Here is a 21,162-nt window from a genome sequence, read left to right as displayed (position 1 = left end):
ACTTGTGATTCTTAAACATACGCTTTACACGATGTAAAAAAACAGTTCAAATTATACTTATGCGAGTCGTCCGTGCACTTAAGACATCTACACGTAGCAGGTATGTTTTTACACTTTTCTGTTCGCTGTCTATCTATCTATCTATCTATATATATATATTCCTCTGGCAGTTTTCTGCAGAGTTGCGGCAAATTTTCTACGATCACATCGCAGATCGCGTCATGTTCTGCTATGGGGCACATAAATAATCCCTCTTCTTTAACATTAAGGGCATAAGTGTGGAACGTTAAACTAAAAATAAATTGTAACATCCCAGTTGGATGTTCCAATCTGGATTATACATGGAGCATTTGGAATACTTCGCAAGAAAATCCAAATGCTGAAAAAAAAGTGAAAGTAATGTCAAGCATGGCGCATGAGAATATGCCCATTCAATATTGGTTACGCAGTTAATTTTGTTTCTTCATATTAGCATTTTTTTTTTTAATTATTATTTGTCATTTCAATATTTTGTATATAGAGGAAAGGTAGTGTAGGATTTGTTGTAATAGTTTATTATTTCATACAGTTCGTAGTAAGGAAATTCGTTTCAAGGATGGTACTTTTATTATTATTATTTTATTTGCTTAGGATTTTCGAAATTACTAAGATGGAAGTAGGAATTGGATTGAACTAGGTAATAACCGAATTTATTTTTATCTTCAAAATTTCTTGTTCGGCCATATTTAACATTTTACGTTTTTCGAAAACATATTTCTTTTCTAATCCAGGTATCCAATAATCAGTTAGATTCTAGAGGGATAAAAGAAAATGTGTTTAGATTTAATTGGTTTTCGGTTACGTCATCATGAAAACAGTTCTATGATTCGCTTTTAATTACCCATGGTTCTGTTGTAAGTTGTATGGCGGGCTGCTGTATCATAGGAGGGACCCGTATTGAATGGTTCATGGGAAACTTTCAAGAAAATGATGAAATCAGTGATTTATCCCTCAAGATAACTAAAATTATGCTTTTAAGATGTTAGGGAAATGTCTATATTTGAACGTAAACTGATTTTTTTGGGAGGGTTGTATAAACAGTTCTGTCATCTGTTTGAACGTGGTGTTCGAGGTTCACGGCTTAGCGGATCCATGTTAATGGACAGTGGGAACAATCGCTATTGTTCATGATAACCTTGGAGTTTCTTTTGGAGAGGCAAAGAGTGGCAGACTACATCCAGATAAAACATGGCTTTGGGACAGTTCAGTTGGACTTATTTACCTTAAAGCAACGAAGTAACCAGGAGGCTGGATTACTATTTTCTTGGAGTGATAAGGTGTCGGTATCCTAGTTATTCCAACTAGGAGAGCAAGTAAGTCTCATTTAGATTAATGCGTGTCTCGTGAACTACGAAACCTTTCGTCAGTGGAATCTGCAAAAATTAGTTTTTTTTTTTTTACGGAATCTTCAAAAGTGATAACCTTAACTAACTCTTTGGCTAAAGTTTCGTATGTGCAAGGATCATAATGGCAATGATGGTGTAGTAAGCTAAAGTTCCCTCGGATACCTTCGATAATATACTCCACATGTAGTTCGAAAGTATACTTTTTGGGGTAAGGGGGAATTTGTATCATAACTTCAAAGATCATAGTTTGGCTACATTGATATAGATAGTCTTGATTCAGAAATAACAACCTTTCAAATTAATATCCTAACAAATAATTGGCTCTTAAAATAACCATTGACATTATTTTGTGGTATGATGTTTCGATATTTCAATATAAAGTAAAGAAAGAAATCAAAATCTTGTACAACAATGCAGTTGGGTACTAGAAATTAACGAGGTTCGATCGTCATTTGTCTGCTTCCGTCTTTAGTATAAGCTTTCGCTATATAGTATTCATTTGTTTATGATGACATTTTCCTGAATTAAAAGGAAACAGTTTCCTTACACTGATGGATTATTCGGAATGTTGATCAAAGAGCTCGTCGAAGGAATTCAATACTTTATATTAGTTCTATTGAAAGAAGGCTAAGTAAATTATTAAGTAGTAGTAGTTGCAGGTGTGTGTCTTAAAGGTACGAAACCCCTTCTCCGAAATCCCTACGTTTAAGTAAGTTTTGCCAAAGAAAATTGAGTCTTGCCAAGTTTTTAGGGAAACTTGAAAATTTTTATTACCTATTATTATTATTATTATTATTATTATTATTATTATTATTATTATTATTATTATTATTACTACTGAAGTGTTGTTAATTTAATGGTTCACCCTGTGCTACCCAGCTACCGCCTAGTGAGCATTGTGCAGAACAAACACCGTGTGTCTAGGTTTTCTCCGGGTTCCGCTTCCTCCACTTTTTTTATTTCAATATTTCTTTCATTCTCATCATCGACGTCTTCTGTAGCTTAGCCGGCATAACTATTACTTAAAAACAAATTTTCTTATGGCTCTTGTGAGTTCAGTATCCCTACTTTCTACATGAAATTTGCTGGGAAACTTTCCGTTTAACACTTAGCTAGTTGTAGGAACGTATGCAGAGGGTATGTCCTGATGGTCTTGACACTTCTTTCCAATCCCGACTTTTTTGTAACTTTTGCCTAACGCTAGGGGCGATTTTACAGATCTTAATACAATCTGTCCTCATACGGAATTTGTCTTCTATTATATTATTATTATTATTATTATTATTATTATTATTATTATTATTATTATTATTATTATTATTATTATTACTACTGAATGTTTAGGACCTCAATATTACGTTCTATTCCAATGCAAATAAAATACTGAAGTTAAGAAAAATGAAAAGAAATTTTTTGCACCCTCTATAAGGATGAATTGCCTTATGGGAGATACTTTGGAAGGAAACGAGGAAAAAAGGTGTCAATTACTGGACAATATGAAAATCGAACCTTCGGATGCCTTAACAGAAACTAAGTAGGATTTGTCTTCATCACGATACATAGTATCGCCCTTTCTTTGGGAAAAAGAAATTGAACTATGTTTGCTTATACTGATATTTTAACAAAATACACATACAAATTTAAAAAAGAATAGTTCCTATTTACCAATTTCGGTTGAACGAGTATATGGAACGTATTGAAAATAGCGAAAGAAAATACTATTATTATTTTTAGTAAGAGTGGAAGAATTTAGAAACAATTCCACAATGACGTTTCAGACAAATTTATGACTTATACTAGGCCTTAAGGATGGCCGTTTTATATTCATGAATTGTTTGCGAAACGCAAAATTTTCACACAGTAGGAATAGAGATTGTAGACTGTGACGTCATGTTGTTAGTTTTTCCCCTGTGAAGGAAGTCGTTTCAACTCTAACTTGTAAGAACTAGAGAAATTGACTATTTTTCATGTTGTTACACATCAGAAATATCAACATTTTAAATTATAATTTTTTTCTGAATGTCCTCGTAGGGACTCGAACCGTGGACCCCTCACTCACGAAACGAATGTTCAAGCCACTGCTCTAGGACTGCTCTTTTCTGTAAGGGTAAAGAAGCGCTTGTGTATGTAACGAATTGCAAACGTTTACGATTCCAATATTTTATTATTAACGTTAAAACACTGATTTCAGTCATGATGAAATACTATAGTCCAGAGAATTCAAGTTTAATTTTTTTTTAAAAAAAGACCGAAAGTATCTCCGTAACTTATCTCTGTTATATTCGGTTATTCTCGTTGTACAGTTATTTCCAGTAATCTTGAACGACATTATTGATTCTAAAGTCATGATATGTACCTCGTTTTCTTTGGCATGAACCAGTCTTTCAAACGGAACCACTCGCATGTCTCTAGCATGTAGCATAGTGGAGAAGATTCGCAAAAAGGGATTTTTTTTCAAAAAATCCCTTTTCCCCGATTTTGGGTTATCTGGCCGGCCACTGTGTCAACCCACAGAACCCCAAAAAATCTCAAACATACTATATACTATGTGTAATAACTGTACGAACTTTCAATGTTATATCTTGAAAAATAAGAGAGGGGAAAATATTGCCCCATGTGTGAACAGTACCAGCTTTCCCCTATGTGAGCAATGGATAACCCATTTTGGACGTGGGGCAATATTTTTTCCTCTCTTATTTTTCAAGATATAACATTGAAACTTCGTAGTTATTACACATAGTATGTAGTATGTTTGAGATTTTTTAGGACTCTGTGGGTTGAAACAGGGGCCTAAAATCGGGGAAGAAGGGATTTTTGACAAAAATTTCCCTTTTTCGCGAATTTTGTTCACTATGGTACACGCTAGAGACATGCGAGTGGTACCGTTTGAAAGACTGGTTCATGGCAAAGAAAACGAGGTACAATTCATGTTCCCACAATGAACAGTCTTGATGATAATGATGATAGTATAGAAATTCACTAAAAGGTATTATCAAGGGAATATACGTAAATCGGCTGTAGCATCAAAACTATTCATCCCAGGTCCACTCTTTGTATCTCATCCTCTTCACCATAAAGCAGTTTTTTTTAGTAGCATCCCCATGATCGTATCTTATACCAAAGGGGATATATTCGCGATAAAAAAGGGATTTTTTAAAAAGAAAATCCCTTTTTGCACTTTGAGCGGAAATTTTGCGCATTTGGTACACTTTAGGGAAATTTCACTTTTGAATGGAATTACGATTCCCCATGTTTTTTTCTACATATTATTTGTGAAAACACGTTAATGAGTAGTAGAAGATACAACTGTTTTTCGATTCGGATTGGTTTGAGTTAACAGCTTGAAAATGAAATCTTTACGCTCAATTTCCCACGACTATGCCTGTTAGGTTGAGGAAGACTGATTAAAGCAAGTGAATTATAATGGACGAACTGGTGGAATGAGGAAGTGGGAGTGTCCCGTGAAGACCCACGAGCACGATGTTGTCCGTCTCGAGCTTACTTGATTTGGGAACGAACCAGGCACCCAACCCATCAGATAGTTCAGTAGGCGGGGTCTCAGTTTCGATTCCTGGTGGGAGAGCCTTTGAAATATTAAATATCCTCGATGTTTGTGTTCGTTTTCCTGTCGTTCAAGGTTACTGGAAATAACTGTACAACGAGAATAACCGAATATAATAGAGATAAGTTACGGATATACTTTCGGTCTTTTTTTTTTTTTAATTTAAACTTGAATTCTCTGAACTATAGTATTTCATCATGACTGAAATCAGTGTTTTAACGTTAATAATAAAATATTGGAATCGTAAACGTTTGCAATTTGTTACATACACAAGCGTTTCTTCACCCTTACAGAAAAGAGCAGTCCTAGAGCAGTGGCTTGAACATTCGAGTGAGGGGTCCGCGGTTCGAGCCCCTACGAGGACATTCAGAAAAAAAATATAATTTAGAATGTTGATATTTCTGATGTATAACAACATGAAAAATAGTCAATTTCTCTAGTTCTTACAAGTTAGAGTTGAAACGACTTCCTTCACAGGGGAAAAACTAACAACATGACGTCACAGTCTACAATCTCTATTCCTACTGTCTGAAAATTTTGCGTGTTTCGCAAACAATTCATGAATATAAAACGGTCATCCTTAAGGCCTAGTATGAGTCATAAATTTGTCTGAAACGTCATTGTGGAATTGTTTCTAAATTCTTCCACTCTTACTAAAAATAATAATAGTATTTTCTTTCACTATTTTCAATACGTTCCATATACTCGTTCAACCGAAATTGGTAAATAGGAACTATTCTTTTTTAAATTTGTATGTGTATTTTGTTAAAATATCAGTATAAGCAAACATAGTTCAATTTCTTTTTCCCAAAGGGCGATACTATGTATCGTGATGAAGACAAATCCTACTTAGTTTCTGTTAAGGCATCCGAAGGTTCGATTTTCATATTGTCCAGTAATTGACACCTTTTTTCCTCGTTTCCTTCCAAAGTATCTCCCATAAGGCAATTCATCCTTATAGAGGGTGCAAAAAAATTTCTTTTCATTTTTCTTAACTTCAGTATTTTATTTGCATTGGAATAGAACGTAATATTGAGGTCCTAAAGATTCAGTAATAATAATAATAATAATAATAATATAATAGAAGACAAATTCCGTATGAGGACAGATTGTATTAAGATCTGTAAAATCGCCCCTAGCGTTAGGCAAAAGTTACAAAAAAGTCGGGATTGGAAAGAAGTGTCAAGACCATCAGGACATACCCTCTGCATACGTTCCTACAACTAGCTAAGTGTTAAACGGAAAGTTCCCCAGCAAATTTCATGTAGAAATTAGGGATACTGAACTCACAAGAGCCATAAGAAAATTTGTTTTTAAGTAATAGTTATGCCGGCTAAGCTACAGAAGACGTCGATGATGAAAATGAAAGAAATATTGAAATAAAAAAAGTGGAGGAAGCGGAACCCGGAGAAAACCTAGACACACGGTGTTTGTTCTGCACAATGCCCACTAGGCGGTAGCTGGGATGGAACAGGGTGAACCATTACATTAACAACACTTCAGTAATAATAATAATAATAATAATAATAAAAATTTTCAAGTTTCCCTAAAAACTTGGCAAGACTCAATTTTCTTTGGCAAAACTTACTTAAACGTAGGGATTTCGGAGAAGGGATTCCGTACCTTCAAGACACACACCTGCAACTACCCACATTTTAAACGAAAGCTTTCCACTAAAGTTTAATGTAGAAAGTATTCTACTGTATGTTTTAAGTTAAATAACTGTAATAAAAATAACTGAATACCACTCAACAGCAAGGCATATAATAAACTAATTTTTAGGATATGCAGAGGTAATTATAAAAGCTTTGCTACAAAAATACCTACACAGACAATAATTTAATGAGCTCTGAAATACAAAGTAACAAAAAGCATATAAGATTCAGTCTACAGAGCAATTGTTACTTAAACAATGGACATAACACTATTTCGAGAATCGAGACAAGACGAGAAATGTTTACGATACTTTTCGTCTCGTCTCGATTCTTATCTGGAAAACGAGACGATAATTTGAGTTGGCCTCGTCCCGTCTCGAATGTAAAATGTCAATTGTCATGTTATTTTGTTTGTTTTAGAAACGAGATGAGAAGTTCCTCTTCTCATGGGTTCCAGTTCCCTTGGCAACATTAAACAAAACCGAAATATTTTTGCCAAATGTCACCTTTCTGCTTCTAATGGTATGACCTGAGCGATAATTAGCTCCTAGCTTTTAACCTTCTACGAGATAATAATAATTATTATTACTATTATTATTCCTGAAGATTTGATAGTTCAAGTATGTAAACATTCGAGTGTCAAATATCTGAATATAATAAAACGTGTGTCATCGTTGATCAATCGCCATTAAAAATCCTAAATAAAAAAAAATGCCCGACGTGGACTCGAACCACGAATCTCCAGATTACTGGTCGAGCGCCTTGACCACTGAACCAGGATCACTACGCTGTAAATGATTCGTCTTTAGTCTTGTTACATTAGGTTTCTTTGCCTCCGCTTGCAAAGCTGTATGTTATTTTCGTTTCAGAATGCCTTTCGTATTTGTTCTTAAGCCTTCGGTTCACAAGCTTGTTTCTTCACATGAAACTGCAGATATGACAGATTTACTTCTCATGCTCTGCATTTGTTTCAAAGCAGTCGCCATTACTTGATTACTGATTTATGTCCGCCACGATACATACCATAACAAGAATTATAGTTGTATTAGTCTCCACATTTGATTAGTGAGGCTCCGAAGTTGACAATTTTCCATGTTGGCTTCAGTTCATAAATTATGCTTGTCGTCTTTGATAACCAGTTATTTGGCGGATTTTTTTTTTTTTTTCATAAAAAAAAAGTTCCCTTAAAAACACTTAATATGTTCCATTTCAAAAGTTCGAACAATATCGGAGGTGGTGATGGTACATGCCCTGTGTAAATTGAAATGGACTCCTCCGTTAAGTTGAAGTAACATTTTCTTTTGATAGTGAGTAGCAGTTATTTAATTACATGTACATAGCTTAAAAACCTATCATAGATGAGAGAAATAAGTACAAATAACAGACACTGGCACTTAAAAATAGGCGTAAAACCATCAAGCGTTGAGAGAGCATCTGCCGCAGGCTCCTCACGGGAACGTGACAATCCTCCAGCTACCTGTCAGGCCCTGAAAGAGTAACTCGTACCACTGTCGCTGCATTTCTGTTACTGCAAACTGAATCGGCTGCTTCGTAATTTGTCCGTTTCCGATATCCATTAAAAGGAGGACCATAAGATCGAGAGATGAATGTACTCTGGCTTTGTGTAGTTAAGTTTCAGCTGATTAAATCATACATTCTTGTAATCTAGTGTTCTTTATTTACAGAATTGGAAAAGTGCGAGTATAGCATTGGACGTGCTGCTACGTGCGACGTAACGATTACAGAAAATGAAATCAAGAAAATTCAATATATCAGTACAAATCATTTTAAGATATATAGAAATGTGAATGAAGGTTTAAATTACCTAGAAGATTTAAGCCTTAATGGAACATTCGTTAACAGCGATAAAGTAGGAAAAAACAAAAAAGTAGTTCTTCAAAATAATGATCAGATTTCTTTGGCATTCCCATCTCTTAAAGGTAAGTATATATATATATATATATATATATATATATATATATATATATCCTTATTAATTTAGTGACAGACTTTCTATATACAAATGTGGAGTTTAAATGAAATAATGTATGGTGTTTCAGTAGTTACCACTTATGAATAGTTCGCTAGATGGAAGAAAACAAATGGTATAGACTCCACATTATTAGTTTCGTAAGTAGAATATCGTATCAATGGAACTTCTCTTGTTCATATTTAATAAATAGATCCTGTAAATTGGTAATGACATATGTAGTATGTAGGTATTGTGTTAGTAGAACCGTTTTGTGTTCATGTTGCCCGTAAACCTTTTTTCTGTCTGGATCTTTGTGTATATACATGTTTCTATGAGTAATCTTGTATTATACATTTGATATTTGTTCAGACGACAAAACTGCACCCATTTCGTTATTTACAACTGACGTCAAATGGTAGTGTTGTCAGAGATAATAATTTTTCGTGAATTTTTTTTGCATGTTCTCTAGTTTTTGAAGAAAATAAAGAGGATAAGTTGAATCTATGTGAGAGCAGTCATATATAGTACATACTTTTTTTTCGGTCAATATTTAAAACTTTATCTCGGCATCAAATATTAAACCAGCTGATGGTTATAACTTAATTGGCCTATATGAAGAAATAGCTTTAAAGAATATTTAAATAGAGAATTAACATTAATACTTTTGCAATCTGGGTTCTTCTTCCCTACAGAGTATGAGCGTTTTCTTCTTCTTTAAGTGTCAAACCGAATTACTTAGCGTGGCAATTTTCCTGGCGTCCTTTTCATGTTATAACAGTCACTTCAGTTATATGCAATAACAAAAAATTAAATAAAACGAAATTGGATTACGCGTACCGATGTTATACAATATGGTAAAATAGAGGAAATAACCGCTTTTATGCAACAGCAATGCTCTTCAGGTGTAAATAATGATATTAAAAATTTAAAAAAAAAAAAAAAAAAAAAATGCACAGGTGGATGGAAATTCGAATCCGGCTCTCCTGCTTACCGTGCCGATGTTCAGCGTTACATTTTATGGTAACGATTAATGCATTGTCATGGTAAGCCGGAGACCCGGCTTCGAATCCCTGTTCAGTTGTGCATTTTTTGCACTCTGCATAGTATATGTATATTTTTACTGCTCATATATTCTGACAGCACTGTAAAATAATGAAGAAAATCATGTCTTCTCTTCCAACACCCCTTCAATCAACACCACATAATCAGAACTGACTCCACAAAAGAAGTAAATTAGCTCATGAAACTCGTTGTAAGATGTCTGTATCGATGAATATTGAAAAGGAAAAAAAAAAAATGAAAAGTACTGAGAAAAAACTTGTAATCGTATGCAGTGTTATGTTAAGCGTTGCAACTCCAGTAAGAAATTTTTGCTGCTACAACGGATTATGTAATAGAAATGGTTGACTCTTTCCTGATTATAACTACCTCTATGAATTAAACACAAGTCCAATAGTCACCACAAGCACATTCAGTCATTTTAAACTTAGCAATACCTTAAACTCTCCTAGCTCATCGTGTCAAAATCATAAACTGGAATTGCACTGTTGAATACAATTAGGCTATGTATTCTCACTATAAGTGTTAGGTCCTGTCATCAGTCCGTCACATTGAATATCCGAAATCACAAACAATAGAAATGAACGTTAAAGTCATTAGGAATGAAAGAAAAAAGATAAAAGTTGTCTCTGTAAATCTCATAGCTATTATACAGAGCGTTCAAAAAGTCTCTATACACCTGAATCGTGTGCAAGCATGTTTGGAGGCTCATGGGGGACATTTCCAACATTTGCTGTGAAAATGTGTGTTAAAATGTGTATGTATATGCTACGCCCTGTATATAGTGCTTTTATGTCATAAAATATAATACATTTTGAGTAAAATAATTTTCTCGTTGCTTTGAATATGTGACAATTCAGCTGTATAGAGACTTTTTGAACGCTCTGTAGTATTCGCGCAGTCGTGAAGCTTGACCTAGATCTATCTATTTCACCACCCAATAGAACGTGAGGGTGTGTTTCGGTCGTCATCCCCTACCCATCAAATTTTGTCTGTGTCGTCTCTCGCGCTACACCGAAGACATCTCCAGAGAGTACAGTGTTGTTGGATTGGCACCAAGGTCCGTTTTGTTAATTGCTTTTTTGTTGCGTTATATTTTCGTTGTTACTATTCGTGTTATTGTTACCGTTTTAGAATAATTGTTACAGTGGTTATTGTTGTGCAGTGTTATTATTGGTAATTTTTAAATGCTAAAAAAAAAAAAAAAAAGAAAGTCCGGCAATATTATTGGTGAATTTCAAGCTGTTTGTCGTTCCCGCAAGTATGCGCTCGGGAAGCGGTTCCACGAATTGAACCGAAGTTTTCTTGATGTATCGGAGCTCAAGCAAAATATTTGTATGATTGGTTTAGAGCCCAACTTCACGACTCGGCGCGGGTACTGTAGAATAGGTATATTTGTTGATATACAGAAAAAAAAATCACGATTGGACTGGAAATCAAATCTGGATCTCCAGCTAGCTTGCCATGCCAAGTTGTTAGTCTACCCACTTGTGAAGCACGATGGAGTTGTACAAACATGACAGGTTGTGGTACGGAGTCCGTGTGATTTGAGTGACTGAGCACCGAGAAGAACGATAGAGTGATAGAATCTTCAAAGAACGGACTGGGTAGCGTAGTGGTTAACGCGTTGAGGCAGTAAACCGGAGATCCAGGTTTGACTCCCGATCCGATCGTACATTTTCACTCTTTATCATTGAAGTAGATAAATTAAAGTAAATCAGTTATTTTCTCCATTTATCAAGCTGTGTGCTTTAACCGAGTAAGCTCAGTTAGAAATTTTAAACAGATGTTTTCCTTAGAAATTAATGTCATTTTCCCTTTACTTTACATTATATTTGCTATTTTTTTTTTTTTTTTTTTAAGTATACATAAAATGTGTCAATAAATTTGGCAAACAGGCAAATTTGTTTTCTGTTTTTATCATTAAAACGGTTGTGGTAGACTAATGTTTTATCCGTTACTCCTTTTTTTTTAGTGTTTGTATTTATGGATTTGCATAATCCTGATACTTGTGTATACCCAGATGAAATCACAGAAAAATACACAGTTTCCAGATTGCTAGGAACAGGAGCGTGTGGAGAGGTTCGATTGGTTTTCACGAAGGTATGTAGACATTATATATATATATATATAAAATATTCTTTTGAACCTGTCACTTCATAGGAGTAAAAGTCTGAACGGATCTGGATGGCATTTGGAATTCGATGGATTTAGAGCCTGATGTATCTGTTTGTGGTAGCAAAGGGAGGAGGTCTCCCGAAATCTCCGTTAGACTTACAAGCGCAATGTTGAATAAAAATATGATTTTATGTATTGCTCGTGAGCAGCAAAGTAATCACGAAACCAGATGATATAATAGAGGTATGAAATAACATTTGAAAAATAGCTCAATAGAGATCCCACAGAACGAAACGACAAATATCTGCTTAAGCAACTACAGATATTTGTTTGAGAGAAGTAGAGAAAGCTCTAAAAAGTATGAAAACTGGCAAAAATTCCATACTAATTAATGTAGCGGTAATGTCAGATTCAATGGATATACAGTAGCTCTATATGTTAAATGTGTATGGAGAGAGGAGAATACTACTGAAATATTGAAGAAGAAAAGAAATTGAGCCAGTTTTTTTAAAAAAAGGATACACGAGAAATAAAACAGCTACCTTGGAATAAAATTAAAGAAAAAGATATTCAGTTACGTATTACTATGGAATTACATTAGCGAGCCAGTATACCAAAGCTTTTAAGAGAATTTTACAGAAGCAAATGCAACATTAAATCAAACGTAACATGATAGAAGATAGATATTGACCTAGGAAAGAAAATCAGCAGTAATCTCATTCGCACTGAAACTGCTGATTGAATAGAACTCGGAGCATGGTAAACAGCCATAACATAGGAATGGGAGTCATAGTATTCATAGGTCTGTAGCAGCAGTTTCTAGCCTGGAGTGCGTGTACTAGCTGGACTATTCTAGGATACGAGAAAATAATGAGTAATACTAGAAAAGAAATTACTCTCTTCTTTTTACAGGGTAAACAATACATCATTAGAATTATGCTTAATTTTTAGTGGTAAATGAATTGGACACAGCCAGGGTAATAACACACGACTAGCATTAACTCCAATCTCACGACAAATCACCATACATATTCCCATAGTATGTTCCAACAAAATGCATGTTGATTTCTAATTTTACAAGCATATATTAACATTTTAATTTAGGGGGGAGGGGGAGAGGAAAGATTAAATTTGAAGGTAATTGCTTACTTCATTTGGAGTTACATGTCTGAATGTCGTCACAAAGGCCATCACCAGGTGTATGCTACTCCTGTCAACCACTTGGAACGGTGTATCAATAACGTCTGTGCAACTGTTCGCATTGACCCAGGTATCTGTGAATGGGTGCGCCAATCTATGGTCCGGCATTGTCATGCATGCGTTGCTGTCCATGGCAGGCACTTTGAACATCTCCCGTGATGTTTTGTACGAACGTTCGTTTGTGTATCTCTGCACGTCGATATGTACCGCTACGAAATTAATGCTCCCACGCTTTCGGCCCTCGCTAACTCTGCCTGCCAATAGGTCCAATATGCCATATGTTCATAGAACCTATATTTGCTTATCTCGGTGGCAGGGATCACTTCCCATTTGATTAGCATGTCATTTCAGGCTTCTGAGGAAATAATTTATGGATTTTTGAATACTTCTCGATACAAAACCAAAATTGTAACAATTCGAAGACATGGGCTGTAACAGGGAACAATCAGAGGGACTTAACTGCTGTAACACTTTGGTGCGGAAAGCATCGGGAAACGGACACACTGTTTTCCTTAGTTTGTCGCAAATTGAAAGAATATTTTAAAACATTACCACATGTCAAAACATTGTTAAAAAATCAAATTATTATTAATAATGGGGTGTGGCAAAAGCTCTGTCGCCGTCCTAGCGTGTTGCTGTCAAGATGAAAGTGTAGTGCTAGTTTCAGAGCGTGTAGAAATAAATTGATGAGTACAAGAGGTAGGAGGCACTGAATATGTAACAGATTCAGAACTTTGTTTCGAGAGTACCTGCAACGATAAAAGGAAAAAAGTAGTAAACACGACAAAAAATAATTTACAATAGATTGTTGAATGCCATGCACCGCTGGAAGAGTTGAAGCTGTCTGAAAAGAAGAAATGCTTACCATCAGTGTAAAGTGGAGGAGACAAAAAAAAAAAAAAAAAAAAAAAAAAAAAGGTAGTCATTATGTTAAACATCAGAAAAGACTTCGTTTTGGAAGTCAACCGTAACGACATAACACGAAAGCATTACATGCTCATTTTGTAAAAGGAACTAGCAATTGTGCATTTCTCTTTGAAAGATACTTGTCATTTTTACATTTTATGAAGAGATTTATAATATTGTACCTGACATCATCTTACACCAGAAGTGTAGGCACCAAAAGTATTCATCTACCTAATTCATAACAGAGTGTTTTCATTATACACGTCTCGGTAAAAATATGTATGAAAAAAGAAAACAGAAGAACTGTGTCATGAGAATTAACAGATTTCTGAGAAGTTCAACAGTAGGGAAGGAGGAAGATGAGTTAATGGAAATTTCTTGTTATAGAATTTGTGAGGAGAGTCAGCTTTTTTCTTTTCTTTATTAAAAAAAAAGCCGGAAGAAAAACTATACAATTGAACTACTTAATGTTACAAAATATAACTAAACTATAAATAGACCCGCAGTCCTAAATCGTGAGCAATACGTAGCCCTTAATTGCTAGAGCAGATTTATTCATGATAGGTAGTACAACTATGAATAGCGAAGAGTTATCAGTCATCGTTCAATATTCAGTATTTTTATGGACACGTTGTACTATAGGAAACACATCGAGAAGCTTACTTACTTTTACTGTTTGGAGCTTATACAATAACAAATTTACAGGCAAAATGCACCTCAGGTGGATGCAGCGATCTAAATTATTATTTTTATTGTATAAATCTCTCAGGTTTGTCGATAGTACGTATCATTTATAGAAATTCGTGTTTTAACATATATTTGGTTAAATTTACGTAGCCAGCAATATCAAAACCTTTACATTCTGATATTTAAGGTTAGAAAACGCTTAAGAATGTAAGGAAATAATATCCATTTAGTTTATATGGTTAAAACAGTAAATGGACAAATGTAGGATATTTTTGATCTGTTGACTACCAGGGCAAGTCGTATCAAGTCAAGACTACCGTTGACTTGACTTAATTGTGATTTCTTTTTCGAATTATTTTTCTGTTTTTACTCTAGAGAAGTTAAAATCGTCGAAAGTGCAAGCAAAGGCTATTTTGTTTCATGTGTTCAGTGTATTTTCGTGCAAATTTTTGTAAATACCTTAATTATATATATAGTATATACGTGTTTTATTTACAGGGAAGTTGCCAGCGATATGCCATGAAAATAGTAGAAAAGAAAATCCTTAGTAATGGAGTAAAGCATCCACTGAATGACCCAAAGAAGATAGAGACAGAAATAAAAATTCTACAGCGAATGAATCATGTAAGTACCAAGCAACACTAGCCTTTATGCTAAGGTTAATTTCAAAGCTGAAATCTTCTTCTATTTTGCTAAGAAAATATAATATATTCGAAGCAAAATTTAGAAGCTCCTTTTTTCCCCCCCTCTTCGTTCGTATAGTTTGAATGGGGAAAAGGAATAATTTACAGTTGTTGTTGTTCAAACACAAACTTCTAGTGTTCTACCCAAAGCCAGGTTTTAGCTTATTGATGATGTTAAAGTCATAGCCACTAGTGAAGGGTTGGGCTGTTTTCAGAAGGGTGGAAAATACAGCCGAAGGGAAGATATGAAAGGTGATCAGAAAGTAAGGTTTCAAACTTTGCAGTGAAACGTGTATATATTATTTAATACAACCAATAGCCAACAGATAGTACATGCATTAGGTTATTTTTCGATATCGTCCTCATATCGGTTGAGGCACTTGTTGCATCGTGGGATAAGTTTGAAGATTCCCTCATGGTAAAAATTCTGTCCTTGCGTGTTCAGCCACGTTGTCACAAAGCTTTTCACTCCTCGTTTGAAGTGAAGCAACGACCTCGTAGGTGCTACTTCAAGTAAGTCGCTTGGAGCTAGGTCCGGGCGGTAGAGAGGGTGGATAATGTCCCAGCGAAACTTCTTCATCGTGGTTGTCTTGTAAGCTGTATGTGGACGCGCGTTGTCGTGAAGGAACATGACTCCCTCGGTGAGAAATCCTCACTGTTTCCTCCTGATTGCTCCGCAGTCTCTTCATTAACCTCTACCAGCTGCCGATGAGTTTCAGGCGCGGTTACATGTTTCGCCCACAGAAATCGACATGTTTCGAAGTCTCGCGGACTTCTTCGCGAGACCAATTTTCCAAACGAGTCGCCATTTGTGTTTACCTTCAACTAGCGCTGTAGTTGGTGGGTGTCTAAAACTGCATAGTTGCCAACCCCATGTAGTAAAATTACCGCACACTTCTCATTCTTCCATAACAGACGAAAATCCAGAAATATCGGCCTTGTAACCTTAGTTTTTGATCCTTTCTCGTATAATTTGAAAATTAGATTTACGATATGACTTGTTCCACTACCCAGCCTAATGTCGGAGAAGCGCTAAAAGCGTAGAAAGGCAATTACTAGACTCGAAATTTTCACAGCTTCCAAAACCTGAATGCAACTAAACAAGAACGAGATTTTTTGAAAGAAGAAGAAAAAAGTTAAAAGAACTTGGATTTAATTAAGGAGGTAAATATGTCGCGACGATTGCGATAAGTTGATTCCAATTGACTTTTTGATTCCAAGTGCTATAAAGGTGCAATCTGTGGCAGGCCTGGCTTGTCAGGGTGGACCAGTGGTTCCCAACGTTTCTGACTGATGACACATTGACACTTGACAATGTGGATAGGTACTGTCTCGGGGGACATGATTCCTGCCACTGAGACGAAATTTCCCTTGAACTTTCGGCAATCGGACATAGTTTCGGACCTACAAGGTGCCGAAAGCGTGGAAAAGTGACTTTCGGATGCCGAATGCGGAAACTATCCAACGCACAGGACGGGTAAAAAATGATCATAAGACGTCATATCTGCTCTATTGAAATATGCATGTGGTAGAACTCTACAATGCACGTGCAATGGATTCTTCAAGGGACCGTAGGGATCCCCGGATAATCTGCCAGCGAAAGCCTGGTTGAAATGACTATGAATGGATAGGGTTCCCACCTGGTAACAATAATTCGTGTATATTAAATCGATATCTGAAACAAACACAAAATGGCGGACACTTGTATGCCTGCTGTGTGTGGTTGTATAATCGCCAGATACGGATGATGGCCATTAAGTGTACTACATTTGTAGCCGAATGGTCTAGGAAGACATCTGTGGTGTCTGTAGAGCACAATATATGAAACAGGGTGATGCACAAATGTGGAAACACGGAATTAAAACTACCCAGAAATGTACTCTAGTAAGATAGAGGAATAAAATTGTTAAGAGGCCCGCTAGTGACCAAAACTGGGAGGAAGATTTCGGTCTCCCACATACTAGGCGTATCTGACATTCACTTCGTTAGCCTGCTAATGGGTAGCGATTGGGTCAAAAGTTTAGGTACTCACCGAGACCAATTCCTGGGGAGGTAATAACCTCAAAAGAGAAATAATGCGCCTTTCATCGTTTTAAACTGTTTGGTCGTATGAAATGTCACTCAGAACTGGATGCAGGTAATGAGAAATTCAGGCAGTACCTCCTCCAATCTATGTTGACAATCAGTCTGTCCCGAGTTACATGACAAGGACATGTGAGGTCGGGTGTTGCATTTGCGAAACTGCTGATAAGCCATAATACTTTACCACGACGTCAATGATGCCGCGTGTAACATGGACCGTTGATGACTGGAAAGTGTGATTCGGTCGGATGAGTCATCCTTATTCAAACCATGGGCCTTTTTGAGTTTAAATTCCTATAATTATGCCCCAAGGTTAATGAAGGCCGTGGTGATGAGATGAATGATGGTAATGGTAGAATGCATGTGGGAGGAAACTGCAGAATCCCGAGTGAACCCACACACACCGTGTTTGTTCATCACAAAGTACACTTGCCGCGGGCTGCGATCAAACCAAAGACCCCACGTGCCAGAAGCTGAGCGCTCTACCACTAAGCCACCTCGGCCTTAAACCACCCTCCATGTTTGTGTGTGGCGAATGCCCGAAGAAGAGTATGATCCACACTGTCTCCATGTGAACACACAATGCTGTGGCCTGCAAATTCTTGTTTTCATTGGGTCCTGTGCTGACGCGTACCAATCGAGTTCTGCCTGTGATTATGTCACCATTTTAAGAGGACATGTGCATCCTGTGGTCCAGATGTTGCCGAGCAATGACGCCATATTCAGGAGGATAATGCGCTCTTTCACATAACTGGAGATGTTGGAGAGTGGTTTGAGGAGTATCAGGATAGTTGAACATTTCCAATAGCCTGCCCAATCCACCTGAACATAATTTAATATCATTGTTTCCTTTTAGGGACACGAAACCGGCGGATATTTCTGCCTCCATCCTCTCGCACGGAACTGAGTGATCCGCTGTAAATGGAATGGTGTAATATTCCACATGCTACTATTCACAACTTCAGTCATTCCATTCCACGTAGCAGCAGAATTATTTTAGAAGCTAAACGTTGACCAACACCGTAATTTATCTGATAAGTTGCATGTTTTTAAAGTGTTTCCATTATTCTGAACCATCACTGTATGTACCGTATATATACGTATGGATTCAAGGTCCTCAAAATTAACTCGTTAAAGGCTTCATGTAAAAATATGTTGGTTGATATGATGATTGATTGCTATAAGTTTAATATTGGTACTTCTTTTTAGCATTAATATCTTATGAAATGGAATTTCCTGCTTATAATTGGGATCCTTATTACTACTCGGGTTTCTCTTCTAAACTTAGTTCCTCAATTAGATTTCGAAGCAGGACTCGCTTATAGAATGACTTGCGTTAATTACTTTATGATGAATGAGTACACACTATAGGTAGAGTGGGATATTTCATTGGATTCTGCTATTGGGTTGCTTATGGAGCTACATCTGACAACAGTGTATCTGGTTGTTTATGTGGCCACGAGACTTCGTTCTAGTATATATAATACTGACAACATGTTCTTGAGTGTCAAATATGTGAAAATTTTCGGATGCTGGTTTGCACCGTTGGTATTTTAGTTGTATTCATGTAGCATGTCCGCAATAATATGCAGTCACCATCTAGAATTTCACATTGATCTAGAATATTCATTAAATTATTTTATAATAATTGTGATGTAGGCATAGGGAATTGTTTTGCATTCCTTGAATAATAATTAGTGAAATAATCTCATTTCAGCCTTGTATAATCCATATAGAAGGCGCATACGAAACCAGTGATAAAGTGTACATAATCTTGGAATTTATGGAAGGAGGAGAGCTTTTTGATTACATCAAATCACGACAGCGTCTCAGTGAAAAAGAAGCAAAGCCTCTTTTTTACCAAATGGTGTGTGCTGTTAAATATCTGCATGCTCAGGGAATCACTCATCGAGATCTCAAGGTAATTAGTATATTTCTATTGTGCTCATTATTAAGCCTTAAGGCAAATCAAGTTTCTGTATCAAGGTATCTAAGTGTTGAACCTTTGGAAATCAAAATTGAGATTATATTATCCCATCACTGTAGAACTTCAGTGATTTCTGATCAAAAAATTGTGATACATGTTTTTCCTCTTTTGAAACTAACTTAACGCCATTTATAAAATTTTGCAGAGATGATAGTCTGACTGTGCCAGGTCGAGGCTATGCGGTAAATTCATTAAAACCTCCCAGCAAAATTATCTCAATTTCTGACGAGTCATTATAAATGTATCCAGTTTGGCGTTGTCAGCGTGGTATACAACATTCTTTGTATTGACCAGTTCCAGCCGTTTCTTTTGAATTGCTAGTGCACTGGTGCTAGTTGTCGACAGTACCGGTCCGAGTCTACCGTTGTGCCCGGCGGCAGCATCCCGTGATGCACGATACCTACCGAACACATAGCATAACCTTGCCTTCTCATTGTACCTTGTTGTTGTAGCTTATCCACATCTCGTCATCGTGATCAGCCGCTTCAGAAGTGGCTCAAGTTCGTTACGTCTCAGTAGAGATTTGTGGATAGAAATTCGAACGAGTAATGATTTTGAGTCAGATCAGGTGGCACCAAGAAGTCGAGTTTTTTGTAGCCAGGTCTCCAAATAATTTTAACACCATTTGGTAATGGATGTTGTCTTTGGCGATGTAATGATTGTTTAACGTGCCGGTCTAGCTCGACTTTTATCAGAATATCATCCACTTTCGCTGTGATTTGTCGCCCATTGTAAGGTACATCTTGCATATCGGAATTTCTGAAACGAAAGCAACTGAACCATATTTTTGCTTTTGCTTTTGATAACGTATCTTGTCCATAAGCAGGATAAATGTGTCCACAAGTGTGCGCAGCATTGTGCCTTTATCAAAATAATAATGAAGAATGTAGTGCAGTTTTGCGGAAAGCTCACATATCGCCACAGCATATAGTTCCTTACGCCTGATTATGACAATTCCAACACGTGTAGCACATTTACTAGCTTTGTCAGCTGTCGATTGACGTTAGGTTTGACTTGCTGTTACTCATATACGCTGCGATTTGGGACATTTACACCATGTCGTGCACAAAAGACTCACTAGTTTCGAGACTACCTGATATTTTCATATCATGTGGAACCCACTTATATCGTTCTATTATGTGTTCATTTCATCATTTACTTTATTTTCTGAGTTTTCGCTATTTGGTACATAAATTATTCTGCCTTAACATTAGTGATTCCTTAACCTATTACGTATTGTATTCACTTTTAGTACTGCTCTTCGGTGTAACGGATTTGTAATTTCCAAAAATTCTGCTGATAAAGTTCTCGAAATCAAAATTGTGAAGTTTTGTAACTTTATGTATGGTTCAGATAGATATTCTTCTTCAGATCATGATTCTGTCCCTTTTACTAGAACCTATGCTTTACTCTAGCTGGAAAATTTACTGTTCCATTCACAACAAATTTTGTCACTACACATGCTTTTATAATATTGTTTACTTTCTCAGAAACTAGAACGGGCGTGTCTTTGCCCTTTACTATTTCTTAGGTGGTCTCCCAAATATACGCAAAATCATAGTTTTATTCCCATAATCTAGTCTCATTTCATGAAGCTGCAAGAAATCATTATCAAGTAACAAATTGTGAGGAAAATTTTCTAAAACATGAAAACTACGATGGAAATTTTTTCCCACCAATAGAAAAACGAACTATCGCTATCTTATTTACAGAAATAGAATTCTGAGTTATCCCCTTTATTCACTTCTTCAAAATCTCATTTTAACTAGGATCATTATAAAGGCGAAGCCTATCACCTCTTTCATCATCCATGAAATCTTGTTTGGAGATGCTTTCTGAGAGGTTTTAATAACCAAAACATAACCA

The 21,162-nt window shown here is 36.2% G+C and overlaps 1 protein-coding gene across 1 annotated transcript in view; it reads left to right on the top strand.

Annotated features, from left to right (window-relative positions):
* Window positions 1-21,162, top strand: part of LOC145694656 (serine/threonine-protein kinase Chk2-like) — a 47,965-nt gene that overhangs the window by 12,220 nt on the left and 14,583 nt on the right. Inside the window, exons 2-5 of the mRNA XM_081771099.1 lie at window positions 8,288-8,542; window positions 11,609-11,736; window positions 15,043-15,168; window positions 19,027-19,230. Of these exons, the coding sequence (XP_081627225.1) occupies window positions 8,288-8,542; window positions 11,609-11,736; window positions 15,043-15,168; window positions 19,027-19,230 (713 nt within the window). The remainder of the gene's footprint in view (window positions 1-8,287; window positions 8,543-11,608; window positions 11,737-15,042; window positions 15,169-19,026; window positions 19,231-21,162) is intronic.

This window comes from Thermobia domestica, chromosome 9, assembly GCF_964235325.1.
Source record: "Thermobia domestica chromosome 9, izTheDome1.hap1.1, whole genome shotgun sequence".
Taxonomy (NCBI): Eukaryota; Metazoa; Arthropoda; class Insecta; order Zygentoma; family Lepismatidae; genus Thermobia; species Thermobia domestica.
This window is presented reverse-complemented; position numbering and strand designations above follow the sequence as displayed.